The following is a 20,400-nucleotide window of genomic DNA, read 5'->3' as shown; positions in this document are numbered from 1 at the left end:
AGCACCCTCAGTTTGTGATTCACTCAAGTGTAATGATTCCCTTAACAACGGTGGCAAAAAAGATCATAAAATCGCATGTGACTCATTTAACAACTGTCCTGTTTAGCAATGGAAATTCCGGTTTCCAATTCTGGTTATAAGTCAAGGACTATCTGTATTAATACTGTACTAGTTTCACTGGTGGATCTCATTAATTGACAATCAGTATCAGAAATAACATTGTTAATTGCTTTAAGTGCCATTTTGAAAAGTTGCATGTGTTGCATCAGTTGGAAAGTTGAAAACATTTTATCTTTAAAAATATTTTTTTAAATTAATGACATTAATTTAATTATTGTATTCACAACATTGGTTTTTCCCTTTCCCTTTCCCTTTCCCTTTCCCTTTCCCTTTCCCTTTCCCTTTCCCTCTCCTTTGTCCTTTCCTTTCCTTTCCTTTCCTTTCCTTTCCTTTCCTTCCCTTTCCTTCCCTTCCCTTCCCTTCCCTTCCCTTCCCTTCCCTTCCCTTCCCTTCCCTTCCCTCTCCCTCTCCCTCTCCCTGTCCCTCTCCCTCTCCTTCGTCCTTTCCTTTCCTTTCCTTTCCTTTCCTTTCCTTTCCTTTCCTTTCCTTTCCTTTCCTTTCCTTTCCCCTTCCCTTTCCCTTTCCCTTTCCCTTTCCCTTTCCCTTTCCCCTTTCCTTTCCCTTTCCGTATCTTGGGAAAATAGGCTAAAAATGGTTTAAATCAGTGTTATGTGAATTTAGGAGGAAATTTCCTTTGTCAGATGACCACATGCTTTACAAAACTTATGGCACAGGTTTTGAATTTAGGCTTCTGCATTTTGTGTTTTCCTGAAATATGTAGAACATTTAAATTTGGTGGCCTAAGTGTCTGATCCTAGGATTTAAGTCTCTTTTTTTCTTCCAGGTGAAGATTTTTGAGGAGGATTTCCAGCGGGAGCGGAGTGACAGGGAAAGGATGAATGAAGAAAAAGAGGAGCTGAAGAAGCAGCTAGAAAAACTTCAGAAGCAGATGACCCTGACTAATAATCAGGTAGGAAACCAAAACAATGATTCTAAGTTTGGAAGCTCTGGTGATCTAAATTTAATCTCTTCTATAGAATCCCTTCAAGATGGCTTTTATGGGAGAAATGAAATCTAAATCATTGGCCCCGATTCATGCAAAATTCCACTCTGTTGGGTATTCTAAACTAAATACCTTTTGTTTTTCTTATTGTGATATGCTTACCAGAATCTCCAGATAACCAAGACATTGTCTTCTGAGCAATTACGAGTTGCTTTTGGTGTCTTCCCCTATTTCTTGGTCCTTTCAAGCATTCTCCCCTTCCTTCTTTATATTTTCTCTTGCTCTCCATTCCCCTCCTAATCCTAGCCACAATCTTTGAAGGTTTATGGATAGGCTTGTCTATCCAAATCCTCTCTCCCAATATCCTTCTCCTATGTAATAGCTGCTCTCGTAAATGAATGCATCTCACGAGTTATTGTTTGATTATGTAGTTCTCCTCTGCCACTTGTTTTATTCTTAAAGAAATTGAAAAAAAAATGCCCTTAAGGGCATGCTTGGGCAGCTTTTTAAAAAGAGGTTTTAAATGGAACTAGAAAAGGCAGGTCAGTAAATAGGGTTAAAAGGTGTTTAAATACTTGCTTTGCAAAGCTCTTGAACCCACAAGACTTTGTACTCGCTGATTAAAGAAAATGGTTCTTTTTGTCAGTGCCCAGGACAGTTTCATGTATTCTTGTACTAGTCTTGTCTCTTGGGTTACTATCCAATTTCACTTGCTCCCTATGAAAATACTCTCCCTATCTTCCAAGAGGTATAGAATAAAAATAACTGTGTCACTGAGTTATTGATCCACAATGGGCATCCAGAATCTAGTTTGGCTAAACTGCAGATTTGAGCAGAATATTTCTATTGATCTGCTTGTTCTCAATGCTAGATTGCAATGCTCATGGAAGTCTATATTCTTTTTTTTCCTTTTCCTCCCCCTCCTCTTTCTCACAACAGCTGCGAATCGTTAAAGAGGACTACCATAAAGAGAAGGACGAAAAGGATAAGTTTAAGAAACTGCTTAAACAGCACAAACAGGTATGGTATACTGTACTATGGAAATGCAAATGCCAGCTGGCTTAATATTATGGCTTTCCAATACTGAATATATGTCATAGTCGCTTGACATGGTCTATCAGTTCTGCATATTGCATTGTAGTAAAATCATATCTGAAGTCAGGCTGGGCTGATCTAAAGACACCTCCCTTAACTTGTGCACTGCCCAGAAATGTGGACCTCAATTTTCAGAATTGTCCCAGTTTCTCTGGCCATTGCTAAAATTCTAGGAATTGAAGTCCAGCACATTTGGAGAGTGTCCTGTTTTAAGAATAGCTCCCAGTGACCAGTAAGATCCCACAGAGTTGGTCTCCTCAGAGTCCCGTCAGCTAAACAATGCCAGCTGGCGGGCCCGCGGGGGAGGGCCTTCTCTGTGGCTGCCCCAGCTCTCTGGAACCAGTTACCTCCTGAGGTCCAGACCATCCCCACCCTACTGGCCTTCCGAAAAGCGGTGAAGACCTGGCTTTTCTGGCAGGCCTGGGGCCGTTGATCTCGCTCTTGTGATCTGGCGAGATCCGGCCATGAATGGTGTGAATGGGTTTTAATTGTTTTTAATGGTTTAACTTTTAATGTTTTATATATGGTTTTTAAATGCATTGTAAGCTGCCTTGAGTCTTCGGAGAAAGGCGGCATACAAGTTGAACAAATAAATAAATAAATTTATTGAAGTTTGTTTTATATAGTGAAATGGTGCAGTTTAAATTACAGCCAAGATCAGGTCTAACTTTCCCCCCCCTTGTTTTGGTCCTATAGCATTGAGAGAGTACTCTTCCCCCCACCTCTCAATATCTCTGTGTCTGTCGGTCTATCATCTGTTAATAGAAGGGTGTGCACATTTATATGCTGCCTATTCTAGTGACTATTTTTTTTCTTCCTTATCCTAGGTTGAATATTGCACAGGGGACATAATGTTTCTTTAGCTGGTTTTAAAAAGGGATAAAAAAGGAACAGGCCAAGCCAAAACAATCTGCTTCGATTAGGTTGATAAATCATTAGCCTTTATAAACTGGGATTTCCACAAAGGTCCTTCATTTTCAACTTTCTGCTTTCTCTCTTGCAGCATTCGGGTGACAGGTTGCATCCCGAGCCACAGCCAGGACAAATCACCCCAGTCTGCCCCATGTACCCATTTCAGTACTCTCCTCCAGTCCAACCCCACGCTTATCATGGTTTTGAGGAGTGGCAGATCCGGTACCCACCACCAGCGGCAAATGAGCATCCTCCAGTTCAGAATTATCATCGTGTCCCACATGTGAGTTAATAAAATGTGAAGAATCAGAGTAAGGAACTAGAAGCAATAAGAACAGCATGCTCAAAATTACCAGACATTTTCTTCTGTTCAAAAAATAAAAATAAATGGATAGAATTGGAATTCTCAGGTTCTCTGCCAAAATTTGTGTACAAGGAAACACAAAAATGTAAACTTTCTTATTCAACAATTGATGCTTTCTTCTATTTGCTGCCATTCATTATGAAGAGCTGGGAAGTTTCTAGTAGAAAATATACAGCAGAGATGTTCCAATTCAGTTCTGTTATGAGATTGAAACATCCCTCTTCTGATTTAAAAAATCCCATCTTTAAGCATAAAGCAGTTGTCTGACCTACTTATTTGTCCATTTTGGCTGAGTGATATTCAGTCCTTCTCATGAGTTCCAGGAAGCATAAAACAGCCAATTTCCCACGTAAAAAAATATTTTTCATGCTTGAAATAAGGCATTTCATGCTCAAAAGAGCGGTGGAGGATTGAATTTGAAAAAAATTCAAATTGAAATGAATTACAGCTAGTCCTCAACTTATGAACATAAATGAGCCTGGAAATACAGTTGTAAGTCATGGCTGTCATTAAGTGGGTCACCAGATGACCGCACCTGATGATATGACTTTATGATTGCTAATTTTTTTGCAGCGGTCGTTGAGAAAATGTTGCAGTCATAAAGTGAACCCATTTTAAACAAACACCAGAACCCAGCAAAACCCCCTGAAAATTGGGGTCACATGACTGTGGGATGCAGCAAACAGCTGTAAACATGAGCCACTTGCTAAGTGCCAAAAATGTGATGATATAATCATTAGGAAGGGGAAGGGGATTGGGACTATCAGAACTTCAAAATCATAAGTAGCTCTGTGAAGGTCTGTTGTAACTTTGAAGGGTTGCTAGGTGACCAGTCATTAAGTGAAGACTACCTGTACATATCCCTACTATACGGTATAGTATAGTATTTTTATTTTTATTTTTCTCTGCTTCTTATAGCCAGATATTACCTGGTTTCCGGCATGTGTCATAGCACACAATCAGAACACACAAGGAGGGGACGGTGTGAAACAGTTTACCAAGGAATCTGGTAAGAGCTTTCTATTTCTTGCATGGCAGATTAGAATATCTTTTTTGGTGCTGCTGAATCCTAGCTCTTATTTTTAGGATCCATTCCAGGGGTGAAATGCTACCGGTTCGCACCGGTTCAGGCGAAACGGTAGCAGCAGCGGTGCTAGGCTCCATTTGGACATTGTTACTTCCTGGTTTTAACCAGGAAGTAACCTGTTTTTTACGTTTTGTGCATGCGCAAAAGGCTTTGTGCATGCGCAGAGGGTCCAAAATTGCATGTGATGTGCACACGTGTGTGAGCGGAGCTAGCACACGTGCATAGCGCGCGCACTTCCAAACCGGTAGGGAAGGTAAGTAGATTCCACCCCTGATCCATTCGCTTGTAAAATGGATTCACGTGGGAAATTTTGGCATGACCGTGATTTGTGAATCGTTTGGAGAGTCTTCACGACTCTGTTAAATAAAATCATTATGAGTCTGTCTTTCACACGTTTCCTTGATTTGATCTCAGGGTGCTCCGAGTTCATTCTAGTTTGGTTGGGTGTTTAAATCTGGAGAGAGGAGAGCCATCACTTGCAATTCTGAGTATATACTTTTCTGCTCTTTTATAGCTACAGTGAGTTCTTTAATGTGCGCTTTCACATACAAACAAAGGCATTCCAATTTTTCTGTATGTTAGTTATTGTATATCAGTCAATACATTCTGAATTCCAAAGCTAGCTTTGGAAACGAAAATGTTTAACAAACAAGAGTGAGGATTTGGGTGGCAAATCCATTTCACCTGGAATGCCTTGGCTAGGAGAATTAGAAATTGGTAACACAGGTAATCCTCAATTTCTGACCACAATTGACCCCCAAATTTCTGTTGTTAAGTGAGACATTTGTTAAATGAGTTTTGCCCCATTTTACGACCTTTCTTGCCACAGTTGTTAAGTGAATCACTGAAGTTGTTAAGTTAGTAACCCGGTTGTTAAATGAACCTGGCTTCCCCATTGACTTCACTTGTCAGAAGGTCCCAAAAGGGGATCACGTGACCCCAGGACTCAGCAACCGTCGTAAACAATAAACCAGTTGCCAAGCAACTGAATTTTTGATCACGTGACCATGGGGAGGCCGCAAAGGTTGTAACTCTGAAAAATGGTTGTAAGTCACTTTTTTCGGTGCTGTTGTAACTTTAAACGATCACTAAATGAATTGTTGTAAGTCGAGGACTACCTGTGCAAGATTTGAAAACTATTTTAATACGTATGTTTGCTTTTCAGACCCTACAGGTCTCGGGTTACCTAAAGCTCAAAGACCCGTTTAACTTTGTGGTGAAATGTGTAAGCTGCAGAAGCAAAACAACATCATGTGTTAATCCATCTCAACACCTTTACTTCTGGACATTGGTTGCATTTATTTGTGTATAAAAAAAGATCCACGCCACTTGGATGCTTGAGAATAATAAGCAGGATTTTCTGAAACTGAACCAAGAAGCAACTGTGACCTACAGGTTTTGGGAAATCTCTCTTTTTGAAATCTCCAGGTCTTGTTTACTCTTGGCATTTGATCCACAACTTTTTTTCTCCTACATTCAAGGATTCAGCTGTAAGAGAACAACCGTTGAGTCCCAGCAGTGAAGACTAGGAATTCTGAATTAACAGGACCTATGTTGAGCTGATTCTCTTACAGTCAGGCAGCTGTATATCGGGGCGAGATGTGGCATTTGTTGGCTGTGGAAGCATGCTTTGGGCCTGTACAAGTTTGGGATTCAGTGTTCGCCCAAGGACAGAGAAAAAAAAATCTTCCTGTGTTTGTCTAAATAATGTATAGGAATAAAAATGAAAGATACTTTTCCTACACTGAATGAAATATATATATTTCACACGCACATTAAAATTGTCAATAAATATTTTAACCCCAGTGAATGTTAATTTGAGTTGAAAACTGTTTAATACTGCTTTAATTGCCTCTCAGCTACTCCTAAAGTATGGCAGCCTTTTTTGCTCCCTCTTAATTGGAATAATATATCATTTATCATCGCATGCATGTTGCTTAATAGAATTATATCTGTTTATTTAAACTGCTCAGTAGAAAATGGCTTCAGATTTCACTTCCCTGGTTCTGTTTCGTCCCATTCCTAGTTACTATTGAACCTAACTGGTGGACTAGATAGGTTTGTTCCCTGATCTAAAAATTCAGTTCTAATTTCCTTTTGTTAGTGATAGGTTATCTTTGGCCCTCCCATGATTTAAATGGGAGACAGCTATGAAGAATGATCTTTTTTTTTCAGATTACTGATCCCTTGGAGCACTCATATGAAATGCTGAACCAGCCAAGCATTTTTCAAAGTGTGTAGCACTAGAAGTGACATAAATTGCTTGTTACAATTACATGCTCCTCTAAAACTATATATGCTCATTTGAAAATAGAATTCATGTTCGCCGGTAAGCACATAATTGAGAAATAAATTGAGTGTTTTCTTTTTCTTTACGAAATAAAGGGAAGGAAAAATAATTTCAGAATGTTCACAGTGCAAAGAAAAATGCAGTGTTTGAAGAATCTGTAAAAATCTCTTTAAATAAAAACGTTTTCACTGAGTTTAATTTTTGTCACAGGTCTTTCAATTATTATAGAATAAATTGTAGGAAGATGTGAAAGAAGAGATACAATAGGAAGTTTGGTCCATCTACAGCAGGGGTGTCAAATTCAATTTCATTGAGGGCCGCATCAAGGTTGTGTTTAACCTCGGAGGGCCGGGGTGGGGGCTGGGCGTGGCCATGGTGGGTGTGACACGGGACTACACCTCCACACACATGGTTTTATACACTTGGGCCTGGAAGGCCTCTTGGAGCACTCCGGTGGCCAAAACCAGTTGCGGGGGAGCCATGTGCAGCCCTTCCGCGACCCATTTTTGCAAGCAGAGGCACCGCGGGCCAGTTCTTTGCTGTTTCCAGGCCGGCCCTGCAGGCCAGATCTAAGCACCCCATGGGCCACATTTGGCCCACGGGCCTTGAATTTGACACCTCTGGTCTACAGTCTAAATGGAGACATCTTTATAAAACATTTTGAGAAATTCTAAGTATAAGCTGTCACTGTATTTATGCAGGCCAATATTTTAGCAACTGTATTCTGGTTTCAAAAAAGCTTTGAAAAATTGTGTAAAATTATCTTAACTATATTCAGTTGAATAAAATACAAGTTTTCCTGGGCAGTGCCTGGAGTTCTGTATCTGAGTTTTGCTCTTCTGAAATATTTTCTTTTGTAGCATGCTTGTTTTTATTGAATACCTTTCAAATTGCTATGAAAGGAGACCGAGGTATGTGGTATGCCACCCAAACTATTCCCTACAATGTTGGTAAAGGGGGAAAAAGTGTTCACGCACAGCTGGATCTTTTCTTCTTTTTGAATGTGGATATTATGAAAATAAATTCAGGGGAAAGCACTGCTGCCTTTTCTACCCTTAAGAATTCATGCTTGAAATCATGGAGAATATATTTAGCTTAATATAGTGTCTATCACACATGTGCTTTTGGTGCATGGCATTCTGGCTCCAACATTGTGAGCTATAAACCTAGAAATCCTCTATTCAACCATGCAAACATGAGTGCTTACAGATCTGAGCTATCAAAATCCAGAAAAACCTCTAGAAGGCAGAAAAAAAGTGCAACAGACAATTAAATTTTTCATGTCATTTAGCCCATATACAGCAGTCTTTTTCAGCTTCTGCCATTGAATATAGAATCATCGCCTATATATCTTATATATGTGTATGAAAGATACATGGAACAACTTGCCTCCAGAAGTTGTGAATGCTCCAACACTGGAAGTTTTTAAGAAGAGATTGGATAGCCATTTGTCTGAAGTGGTGTAGGGTTTCCTGCCTAAACTGGGGGTTGGACTAGAAGACCTCCAAGGTCCCTTCCAAGTTCCAACCCTGTTATTCTATTCTAAAGTTAGTGTATAACTGTATGCACACATGGCCTTTCCAAGAAGCAATGTGATCTATCCGATACGCTCAAACCTAAAATCTCGATTCTTTCATAATATGAAAATGACGAAAGTAGTAAAATGGAGGTTTGATCTGTATTGAAAGAGAGTCTCACAACAGAAGTGCACTGAGAATTTGCTTTTTTTATTAGACAGAAGATGTGGAGGTTAGAGAGCCTGGGATCTTGGGATTAAAAGGAAGAAATACATCTCTGCAAAGGTTGTAGTGAAGTAGCTGAATGCACTAAAGAACTACTCCACTGCCTTGCAGTCTTAGGCCAGGTCCCACTCGTAAGGAGTTTTCAGACCTAACCGTCATTCTGATGCATTTTCCTTGCCCCAAAATCCTTTGCCCCTCTTTCCTCCACTGTCAGAAAGAGAGTCATTTAAGAAATTCCAGTTCATAAATTCTCCAGATGGGGTCTCTATTCTACATTTTGAGGAAGGGAGGTAAACTTTACTTATCCAGAGATGCCAAAAGTATTAAATCCATCTATATTGGAGGGCTCATCTTATTTTCAGTAGAACTGGGTGTAACCCAGATAGTTAGTAAGGATCGCAGAAAGGGGGTCAAAGGGTGAGGACATGATTGTATTGCAGATGCAATTTCTGTTTCTTAACAAGTAACAAATCTGTAGCCTTTAAGGTGTCATAAGAGACTTGGTTATGTGCCTGAATTCTGATTAATTTTTTTTTTTGCTAGAACCAAAATAACATTGCAATTTAAAACAACAAAATTAAGTGAGAAACCCTTAATGAACATAGTACTTAATGTTCATCCAATGTTAGAAATGTGTTTAAATTGCTAAAAATAAACTAGATTAACTTTAATACTGTGACACAATTGGCCAATGTATAGCTTGTATTTTTTTTAAAAAAAAATCTTAATTTTGTTTTCCCAAAGATGCTTTTTTAAGAGGCAACTTGACCTTCTCTTTTTTCTTTGAAGACATTTCGCTTCTCATTCAAGAAGCTTCTTCAGCTCTGAAGAAGCTTCTTGGATGAGAAGTGAAACATCTTCAAAGAAAAAACAGAAAGTCCAGTTGCCTCTTGAAAAATCACCTTTGGGACAACCATAACCTGGATGACTGAGAATCTCCATAGACATCTTAATTTTGTTGTTTTTAAAATTTGTACAGTATAATCTGCATCAATATGTTAATAAGGAAAGGGAGAAATAGTCTTCACTTTTCTTTAGTATCATAATATACTAGAGATGCAAAACCAAAATATTATCTTGGTCTTGTTACTCATGCTCAAGTAACGGATGTTTGAAGCATTATCAGAATTTACTAAAATGGTTTCCCAATACATATTGGAGCCATCCTGTGGAAATTAAAGCTTTCGTTGAGTAAACTGAGATCAACATGCTTTTATAAAGTTATGCTTGAAAGTACGTTAGTTAAGAATTTTGATATTAGTATTTAGAATTATTAGTATGTAAATTGGCACTATGTAAGGTAAATTCTAACAACCTTATTTTAGCTTCGAATAAAGGATATTTGGATGTTCGGTTGTTTGACAGAAGAAAATAAATATGTCTGGATATGTCTGCAGCCTGTCTCCCCCCCCCCCCCATGAATCTATCTTCATTTGTATGGAGTCTATCCATTTGTGTTTTTCCTCATGTATCTTATGATATCATTCTTTACAGTGGAAACATTTGTCCGGTGAAACCACCTCATCACAGGCTTTCCTTGAGGATCAACCAAAAATTTCTCAAAGTTCCACTTAATGTCATGGATCTTCATAGGTGCCCAGAAGAGTCTCGCCGGGTCACCAAAAGTTTCCACAACTGGTGGACAGGAGTTCTATCAGGGAAAATAAAGTTAAATTTTGTTAGTGTTTTTAGAATTAGAATTGTATTTTTTTTCCCCATCTTTAATCTAATGGCTGTAGGGTTGGTAGCATGGAGAGAGACAGAGAAATTTAGGAAACTGGGAACAAAATCTATAAAACAGCATACTTTATTTCAATGACATCTGAATTTCTAAGAGGCTTATAGTCAATGTTTATTATGAAGTTACCAATACAGGAAAATATTTGTAGCTCAGGGTTAAAATGAGGAGTCCTTGGTACTCTCTGAGCTTGGTTGTTTTCTTGCAGACATTTTATTACCCATACAAGGTAACATCATCAGAGATGTTACCTAGTTTGGGTAATGGGATGTCTGCAAGAAAATAACCAAGCTCAGAGAGTACCGATGACCCCTTATTATGGAGTTATATATTCTATTCCAAGCTGATTTGTTATAGCATTGTAGAATGATCCTTAAAATCCAGTTATCCCTCACTTTCTAAGCAATTCCATCTTAATTTTTGTTTGCATAAATAACACATATATTTTGGGCTCAACATTGCTCTGTCTTTAATAAGATTTTCTGCTGCATTAAGACTTCCAATTATCACAAGGGAGAAAGATAATTTTTTTGCTATTTGTCTGCAGCTCTACAGTATCACAACACCCAGAAGATTTTCCATCCCTCCAGAGGAAATTTTTTGGGAGAAATAAATCAAAATATTGGGGAAATTTTGATCTATCCACATGCCTACAGGAACATTGCATAAGTAGGCGAAATTTTTAAGATTGAGGCATTAGAAGTTTGTCCCTAATATCTTCCAAATCTTATTGTCCATCATTGGTGAAACAGTGCAGCCAATACAAACCTTCAGGAAGGTGTAAATTTTATGTTCATTTTCCCCATTTACATCGATTTTTTGAAAGAGTTGGAAATTGGGGACAAAGCCTCCCCCTGGTCTGACATATCTGGAACAAAGAAGAACATTAATAGAACCTTTCAGAGAGAATGCAGCAAGAAATGGCCTGCTCTCTTCTGAGGAGAACTTCTCACTTCTATATTAGACCTGATCATTTGCCACCAAGGGCCCTTGTATCTGGCTGTGCAGCTATTAATATGACTTTTTAAAAATCATTGCTTGGAGAAAAGTTCAAAGTTGCATGGGTAAGACACATGCAGCGCCCATCCTTTTATGTCACAACCCTTGTAGCTCCAACAACGCACAGTATTGAAACTGTTGGCAAACTGCTGAATGTAAGTGTTCTTTGGGGGTAGTAAAGAAGATGTCAAACAAAACTGACACATTTGGCATTATGCATTTAATCCATGCAAAGTTGAGGAAATTCCTAAAAATACAATCTGTGAAAATATCAGGTCATCATTCTACTAATTCAAATCTTCAAGCATCCCCAAAACTACCCTATGTAAATGTGGCCCATGGATACCAAATTCTAATCTATTCTGGGATGAAAAGTTTCATTGGTTGCCCAATTTTCATTAAGATGCAGAAAGGATAAATGTAATGGCTGGTTCCAGACTGATAAAAGAATAAGGAGGCCATTTGTTTAATTAACTAGCTGCAGGCCAAGTTATTAGTGAAAATACTAAGTGGCTTTCTAGTGTACTAGGAAAGTAGTTCAAAAGAAAACAGAGAAGTTTCCACCTTAACTTTTCGAATACACTGATTTTCGATGGGAACAAATTCATTTGCCAGAATCCTACTAGTAACTCCATCTCTTTCTTCTCAATAAGTTTTGTGGAAGAGACTGAGACATATGTTTGTAGAATAATCATTTCTGGCTTTAGGAACAGGTCAAAGAGCCTAACAATGGGAAAGACTTAGGCTACCCAAATTCAAGCCCATTAAAGAATAAATGGCAAAGCCACAGAAGGAGACAGCAATCTAGCTGTTGGGAAGGCTGGCAACGCTAGCATAATCTTATATGAGTAGTATAACCAGGAAGGCATTTCTTGCATAAACTCACTTTATTCCTTGAAGGATTTCAGAATTCTGTCCAGGTTCTTGTTTTCCAAATTGATTGCATGGGAAGCCTAGGATGACCAGTCGGTCAATTCCCAGTGAAGTTTGTAGTGCATTCAGTTCTGTTAGATAAAGCAATAGGATAGTTCAGCAATAGGACTGTACTTTGAACATCCTATCAGGTAATGAACATTCTATTGAGCTTGCTGAACTTTCTGTAAGGTATTTCACACAGCCACCATCTTTGCCTTCTTAATTTGAAATGACTTTTTTTTTTAAATCACAGCATAGGGCCTAGCAGCTCTTTTTCTCCTTTACCAGACAAATCTTCATGGTGGCTGTAAAGGAGAGGCCTAAATAGGCAGTAAAGAGATGATCCATTCCTTTCTTGTTCTTTCTCAAGGAAGAAAACTTTAAAAACTTTTATCTGACCATCATCTGGTCAGCCATGGTGGCACAGTGGTTAGAATGCAGTACAGCAGGCTACTTCTGCTGTCTGCCGGCTGCCTGCAATTTGGCAGTTTGTTTCTCACTGGCTCAAAGTTGACTCATCCTTCCATCCTTCCGAGGTCGGTAAAATGAGGACCCAGATAGTTGGGGGTAAGATGCTGACTCTGTAAGCCACTTAGAGAGGGCTGTATATACCCCACTGTGAAGGGGTATATACTGTAAGTCCAAGTGCTATTGCTATATAGAACAAGCAACAAAACCTTCTGTTGGAGGTTGGGGGATGGACTGGTTCTGCACCACAGTGGCCCAATGACTGTAGTATGGAGGAGATCCATAACACCAAGAAGGGGGATGAGATAGAAGTTCCTGTTGCTGAGAAATTACATACCTGCAGCTCTAGAGAAAACACCATGATGAAAATATTTTTGTAGCCTTTTCTTTGGAGCAAAAGGCTAAACTAGGAGATGACTGGCTTGGTTTCCCAAGCTCTGGAATGAAGGAATGGCAGGAAACATCCTTGATCTGAGATCAGTACAACCGCCATTCTGAAGCAGCCTAAACTGGGACAAGTCCGTTGTCATGACTTTTAATATATAAGATACACCCCTAAACCTTAGATGGCTTAATACAGTATAGTTTCATTGCCATGTTTTTCCTTCACAGTACTCCATGAAATGTAATGTTGTGGAGACCTTGAAAATAGCCATCACCCATGTTGATGTACATGGATATACCACAGTAGTTACCAGAAGTCAAATTCAACTTGAGGAAGCCTTTATTCTAACTCTCAGCCTTCAATGACCAATCAAATCTGGACTATGGGATGCAATTATTAAATACTTCTGAGCATTTCCAATTCCATCTGGATGTAGATGCAAAGTTGCTGGAGTTTTGCCTAGACATCCAACACCTGCTTACTTTAGCAAGAGATTGTGTTAGAGTGTACTTCTCTTCCTAGCTCAAGTTCTTACCAAGATATTGTGCTGTGAGTCCTCAGAAAGTGGCCACATTTACAAAGAGGATATACTTCCCCACATAATTCCGGAAGGCGATGTAATCACCAGTTATAGAGAGAGCCCCATAATCATGGGCTGATCCTTGAACTGAGTCATAGCAATCCACCTGGAAGACAGTACAAGACATAATAGTCCTACTTCCATGAGCTCTAACATGTGGTCCAGATTCCCACACCAACTCCAGTTCAGTTTAATAGCTTGTCTATAACCCAAACTGAAATGGAATAGGCTGTTCAATTTCATCAGAAGCTTTCATCAGTAGGAAAAGCAATGTGTTGAGGTAATACCTCAATATATGTTTCCAATAATACTAATAAGATCTTCTCCTTGCAAGACAGTGAACGTGTAAAGGGCAAGAAGCATAACCCAGAAGCAAGTGGATCAGTGGTGGGTTTCAAATTATTTTTACTACCGGTTCTGTGGGTGTGGCTTGGTGAGCGTGGCATGGCTTGGTGGGCGTGGCTTGGTGGGCGTGGCAGGAGAAGGTTACTGCAAAATCCCCATTTCCTCCCGATCAGCTGGGACTTGGGAGGCAGAGAATAGATGGGGGCGGGGCCAGTCAGAATTTTTACTACCGGTTCTCCGAACTACTCAAAATTTCCACTACCGGTTCTGCAGAACGGGTCAGAACCTGCTGAAACCCACCTCTGAAGTGGATATAAGGAACATTTCAACTTAAAGGACGAAGAAAGAGGCCACAACCTCTCTCTTCCATGGAACTACTTCAGGAGGTTTCCAGTACTAAGTCAGAGGTTTAGAATAACAGAGTTGGAAGGGACCTTGGAGGTCCTCTAGTCCAACCCCCTGTTCAGGCAGGAAACCCTACACCATTTCAGACAAATGGTTGTCCAATCTCTTCTTAAAAATTTCCAGTGCTGGAGCATTCATGATGTCACATTTAACTTACCAGCTATATATGTAGGATCCATGGAAAGAAAAAAGAAAAGAAGAACCTTACATCAGCTTTCCTCTACTAGAGAAAAGTGTTAAACCATAACTCTCACCCATAATTCCCAGGAACCACTGTCATTATGGGAGCTGAAGTCCAATGTATTCGGAGTGTGTCAAATTGAGGGCAAACCATTCTGTCTTTAAAACAGCTCAATGCTTTGAAGCATAGCTGCCTGCTACGTGTAACTACAGCTAAATGTAACTATAGGTTTGGAAGGCCAGTAGAAATAATAGGAACAGAACTGCATTTTTTTTTCTTGTGTCCTTTCTCTTCACCAAAAATAGTGGCATTTTGTTCCCATTAAAACGTTTCCTTTGACAAATTGTACAGCAGCCATGCACACAAATCTTTGTTCCATTTCATGCACCTTTTTGTTTTCCTTTTACCAAATTGGCAAAATAGTTATAAACATGTTCCAAAATGAATGACTAATTTGCAATTTGAGATACCGAAAAACTGGAACTGATACATTCTTACCCTTAGCAGTGTAAAAAAACTGCTTGAAAAGATGAAGGTGAAGCCTTTTCACCAACATGGCATACTTTACTTTTTGAAGTTTTGATTGTTAGGAAGACATTAAAATCTCTGGGAAACATTTGTGGGGACTGCATGTTTAACCTCAGAGGAATTTCATAATTTAAAGAAATATATTAATAGTATGAAAATTCAGAGGCTTTGGATTATTCCAGGTAGTTACATTCAAAAAATTTTTTAAAAATTAATACATGCTGGACAAATACCATATAGTTTTAATAAATAAGGATTAAAGTCATGAGATTGCTTAACATGCTAAAATTGAATATTAATTTAACCTGTAGTTCCTTATTGTGCATAGTGCTTGCACTAATGTATGCAATATCCCATGACATCTAGGCTTCACATTGATGCATCTGGTATGTCCAGAATCAGACTATAAAAAAGCTAGAGTACAAAGTCTGGTTTCTACACTTCTAAAATAATATCCATTTTGGGGGCAATGTCATGGTAAAGTGTTGGACGTCTAAGCAAGCTTCAGCTAAAGAATAACTTGACAACATTCATTTTCTCTTTACTCAGTCTTTGTAGTTTAACAGGCAATGTACCAGTCAGTAAATTACACAAATTAAGAAATTATAAACCTACATTACTTCAAGTCTCTTGTTCAGAATATTTTATTTCAATTTTATTTAGTTTAGTAAACTTTTTGATTTGGGAGAGAGATTTTGGCCTTTGACACTGAACAGCAAACTGAAATAACGTACTGTAAGTTGCAATTTCATACTATTGCCCTGACCTAATTGTTTTTAGAGAAAGAAAAGGCACAGGTGAAAAAGTATCAAGAAATAAGATTTCCTATTTTACTCTAGCAAAGATGCCAACAAGACAGAATTTCATTTTTTCTCTCTCTGTGTGCCACTATTCTCTCTCTCCCTCTCCCCACCTTCTCTCCCTCTCTCCCTCCCTCCCTCTCTTCAAACAATGTAAAGCAAGATGGATTTTGCTTTCATTGAGTTAAAGTAAAACATGTAGAAAAAAGTCTGAATTGGTAAATTTCCAGGATTCTAGGAAGAACTCTTTCCTTCCCCCCCACAGATCAATGGAGATTTGCAAATCAGATTCAGATCTGAAATGTGACAAAAATAATTTTAAAAATGTGAATTAACCTAAGTATAGAAATCTTTTAAAATATGCAAACCCCCCAGAACCCATAAAATATGCAATGTGAAAAAACAGTCATCATAACTATTTTTCTTTGAGTTTCTAGTTTCTATTCTGTCTTTGAGTGTATGAATAGTGTATGAATAGTGAGCCTATTTCAAAGCCACAGCCTACTATCCTATATATTGTGCTCAAGATGTTAAAGAAAGAGTTGGTAACTACATTCTTCTCTAAATGGAGCATCCAGTACTCCAGAATATACAAGTAGGCTAAAGTAGATTGTTCATTTAAGGAATCAGCAAACATTAGACGATCCTACCTTGGCTCGATCTGGGATCGGTTGAGAATTAGGAGCATGCGGGCAGGATCTTGCTTCCTCATATTGATGAGATAACTGAAGTCCTGTCAAAATCTAATTCAGAACCAAAGAAATAAGGCAATTTGGTAGCAAATCATGTACATATTAAGAGCAATTTTAATGCATTAGCATTTCCTGTGTGTGAGAGGGTGCATATTATATTATCTCTAACGTCCATACCATCACCGTTCTAGACACGTTTACTAATTTTTTCTGACTAATAGCTATAAGAAATTGTAATTCATGATAGACAGATTATGAAACTAAATTCCATTGAGACCCTCAATATTTATTCCCAACTGAGTGTGTAGGTTAGACTCTACCATGAGTTGCACGCTCATCTTTGTACACTCAGGGGTAATGTCATTATTGTATATCATGTGTACATCCACCCAACTTTGGTGCCACCCAGAGAGGCAGATTGGAAGAAATTTGGGAAAGTACAGCACCAATGCCTGGAAAACAGCAACCTGGATCAAAGAAGGCTGGTTAGCCCCACAGTTCTTCTTCTCACTCTTCTTTATGAAACAATACTTTGGTTTTTTAAAAAAAAATTCAGGTGACAAAAAAACAGGCTCACAATTATTAGAAGAAGGAAAACACGTTATACATATAGTCCTTGACTTACAACAGTTCATTTAGGGACCTTTCAAAATTACAACGGCATTGAAAACAGTGACATATGACAATTTTTCACATTTATGACCATTGCAACATCCTCATAGTCACATGATCAGAATTCAGACGCTTGGAAACTGACTCATATTTATGACAGTTGCAGTGTCATGTGATCACCTTTTGTCATCTTCCTACAGACTAATTCAATGGGGAAGCCAGATTCACTTGACAACCATGTTATTAACTTATGAACTGCAGTGATTCACTTAACAACTGTGGCAGGAAAGGTTGTAAAATGGGGCAAAATTCAGTTTAAAAAATGTCTCGCTTAGCAACAGAAATGCTGAGTGGAATTGCAGTCGTAAGTCAAGGACTAGCTGTATATATAAAGGTATGCCATAGATTTGGAAAGGTTTCCATTTATATCCCAGAGAAGTAAAAATCATGTTTTCAGTCCAATTCTAAGTACTTGAAGCAATTGGGAAAAAAATCCAAGTAATTCAGGAAAAGTATGCTGTAACCAACGTGTTATCCTTGAAGGTGCCACAAAACTTTGGAGTTGTTACTTCTGTTTTCACATAAATTTTACTGCTTAAAAGTGGAGCCAGAATCTTATTAAAGAATGGTTTCCACACTGATTAAATACATGTTTATGTACTCTGAGAATGCAATATTTTACCTGCCAGTTTATGTACTCTGAGAATATAATATTTCACTTGCCAGAAGACTGGCTGAGGAATTCTGGGAGTTGAAGTCCGCACATATTAAAATTACTGAGTTTGAGAAACACTAGTTTACATGATAGATTGACCATTAAACTTCCTCTGTCAGCATTGGCAGCTTTCACTGCTCTTCTGACCTCAGCACAATCGCAATGTTTGCCAGAGTTTGCCTGTGTAAATACACAGCTCTTGGTGTAACCAAGTCCTTTGAGGATGATCTTGTCCACTGTGCTAAATACAGGTGGCCACGTAGAAGAATTGTTCCACCATATTTGTGTTGCTAATTGCAGCGCACTCCTGGAACAGTTTTTTTTTCCCCCTGGGCTAATATTTGCCTCACCAGAAAGCTCTGTAGTTCTGAGTTCCTTTATTATTTCCAGGGTTTCCCTTTCTCTGCTTGGACAGGTAGAATAGAATAGAATTATTTATTGGCCAAGTGTGATTGGACACGCAAGGAATTTGTCTTGGTGCATACGCTCTCGGAGTACATAAAAGAAAAGATACATCGTCAAGAATCATAAAGTACAACACTTAATGTTAGTCATAGGGAAACAGTCAATATAAATCTTAAGGATACCAGCAACAAGGTTACAGTCATACAGTCATAAGTGGGAGGAGATGGGTGATAGGAACGATGAGAAGATTAATAGAAGTGCAGACTTAGTAAATAGTTTGACAGTGTTGAGGGAATTATTTGTTTAGCAGAGTGATAGCGTTTGGGAAAAAACTGTTCTTGTGTCTAGTTGTTCTGGTGTGCAGTGCTCTATAGCGTTGTTTTGAGGGTAGGAGTGGAAACAGTTTATGTCCAGGATGCGAGGGGTCTGTAAATATTTTCACAGCCCTGTTTTTGACTTGTGCAGTACACAGGTCCTCAATGGAAAAAAGGTTGGTAGTAATTGTTTTTTCTGCAGTTCTAATTATCCTCTGAAGGGCAAAGCCATTGAGAAAGATGCGTCCATCTTTTCTTTCCCATCGTCGTTAATATCATGCTGAATTGTACTTTCGAAAGAAAAAAAAATGACTTCATTCATGTCACAACCACCCTGCGGGGTAGAGAGCTAGCCCTTCACATTACACAAAAGTGTATTTGCAGTTCAGGTTTACCTGGTGCCCAGCTCAGCAGTATCAGCAGAGCCTTAATCCTAAATGAAATTTACAAGATTGCCTTTATTTCATCAGGCGGAAAAATGTGCACATATCTTCCGTCTTGTTGAAACAAGCCTGCTGAGGTCACAAATTGCTTTCATTGTAGCCAACAGATAAAAATTTCAGGGGTGAAAGGACGGCACGCTAAACTATTGCTAGGCAAACACCCTCATTACCTTTCACTGGTTGTTGGGAAGCTCCTGGTTCATGCTGGGAGAAATAACCCTCTTTATCCTTTGATGTAGTCTGACAGTAGAGGTTCAAACGTGGGTCTTATCGTAATAAATAAATGCCCCCCCCCCATATACACTTTGTTACAATAGATAATACAATAACAATGCTGAAATAAAATAATGCCAGTTGGCTAAACTAAATTGGGATTCATTTCAGTCTTTCTCTTTCTAATAGCGTGATTCTGGAGGAGTGGATTTGGCCCTCGTTTAACCAGTTCGGATTGACTGCTAGTAGCTATAGATTCCTAAGATGTCTGCATCATTACTCTGATCACAAATATTGTAAACCTCTGGCTCTGCAGGCAAACACTGTCTGACATGAAACCAGAAAGCATCACCTGTCTGGTCTGATGATATCCTTCTTCTACACAATTCAAACACCTCCCTCCTTGAAACAGCGCTACGGTGTCTTACCTTCTGTTGTGCCTGTCCCAGGCTGGGCTGAAATAAACTAGCCAAGAGCAAGGAGAGAATCCAGGCTCCTTTCAGTCTGCCCTTCATGGTTGGAAAGCAAGAGGGACAGGGCTCCTGCACCCCTGCCCGGCCTCACTTCCACAAAAATCTGTGTTGCCGCTTGCTGTAGATGCTCTTTGTGTTTCTCCCTCTTTCTCTCTGTGTCAACACATTATCACCTTCCAGCTCAACAGCTAGTATAAAAAGGATGAAGCTAAGTGCGGGTAGCCAATCATCAAGCAGCAGGGACGAGGGCTGGTCCTTTTGATATTAACTATGTGGCTTCTGGGCTTCAGCATTTCTCAAAGTCTGAGGTGACAACTGTTGCCTGGATCCTTAAGATTAAATTCCTGTAAATTGGCATTAATGCTTCATTCAACAAGTGGTACTGGATTAAAGAGAAAATCAGAGCATATTCCAAAGGGTCATTTAGAATAATATGGCTCTGTGATTTGATGGCAGAAGAAAATCACATCCTGGATCTCTCCTGCTGTAACTGAATACAGGTAGTCCTCGACTTACGAGCACAACTGAGTCCAACATTTCTGTTGCTAAGCGAGACATTTGTTAAGTGAATTTTGCTCCATTTTATGACCTTTCTTGACACATTTGTTAAGTGAATCACTGAAGTTGTTAAGTTAG

At 38.9% G+C, this 20,400-nt stretch overlaps 2 protein-coding genes across 14 annotated transcripts in view; one reads left to right on the top strand and one right to left on the bottom strand.

Moving 5' to 3' along the window:
- TNIP1 (TNFAIP3 interacting protein 1) overlaps nucleotides 1-7,009 on the top strand; it is a 68,633-nt gene extending 61,624 nt beyond the window's left edge. For all 13 annotated transcript variants that reach the window (XM_087887514.1, XM_087887509.1, XM_087887510.1 and 10 more), the window contains 5 exons: nucleotides 905-1,030; nucleotides 2,003-2,083; nucleotides 3,162-3,353; nucleotides 4,353-4,443; nucleotides 5,687-7,009. In XM_087887514.1, coding sequence (XP_087743640.1) covers nucleotides 905-1,030; nucleotides 2,003-2,083; nucleotides 3,162-3,353; nucleotides 4,353-4,443; nucleotides 5,687-5,730 — 534 coding nt within the window. In that variant the 3' untranslated portion in view covers nucleotides 5,731-7,009. The remainder of the gene's footprint in view (nucleotides 1-904; nucleotides 1,031-2,002; nucleotides 2,084-3,161; nucleotides 3,354-4,352; nucleotides 4,444-5,686) is intronic.
- Nucleotides 7,010-8,517: 1,508 nt separating this feature from the next.
- On the bottom strand, nucleotides 8,518-19,978 carry GPX3 (glutathione peroxidase 3). The gene is made up of 6 exons (XM_034402255.3): nucleotides 19,720-19,978; nucleotides 16,548-16,640; nucleotides 13,594-13,744; nucleotides 12,177-12,294; nucleotides 11,060-11,159; nucleotides 8,518-10,204 (listed from the first exon to the last, which is right to left on the bottom strand). Exons 1-6 carry the CDS (start codon nucleotides 19,804-19,806, stop codon nucleotides 9,998-10,000), a joined length of 756 nt encoding a protein of 251 aa, XP_034258146.1. The 5' UTR covers nucleotides 19,807-19,978; the 3' UTR covers nucleotides 8,518-9,997.
- Between the last annotated feature and the right edge of the window lie 422 nt (nucleotides 19,979-20,400).

Source organism: Pantherophis guttatus, chromosome 2 (assembly GCF_059756535.1).
Source record: "Pantherophis guttatus breed Tessera chromosome 2, ASM5975653v1, whole genome shotgun sequence".
NCBI classification, from domain to species: Eukaryota; Metazoa; Chordata; class Lepidosauria; order Squamata; family Colubridae; genus Pantherophis; species Pantherophis guttatus.
The sequence above is the reverse complement of the archived record's forward strand: the minus strand, read 5'-3'. Positions and strand labels throughout refer to the sequence as shown.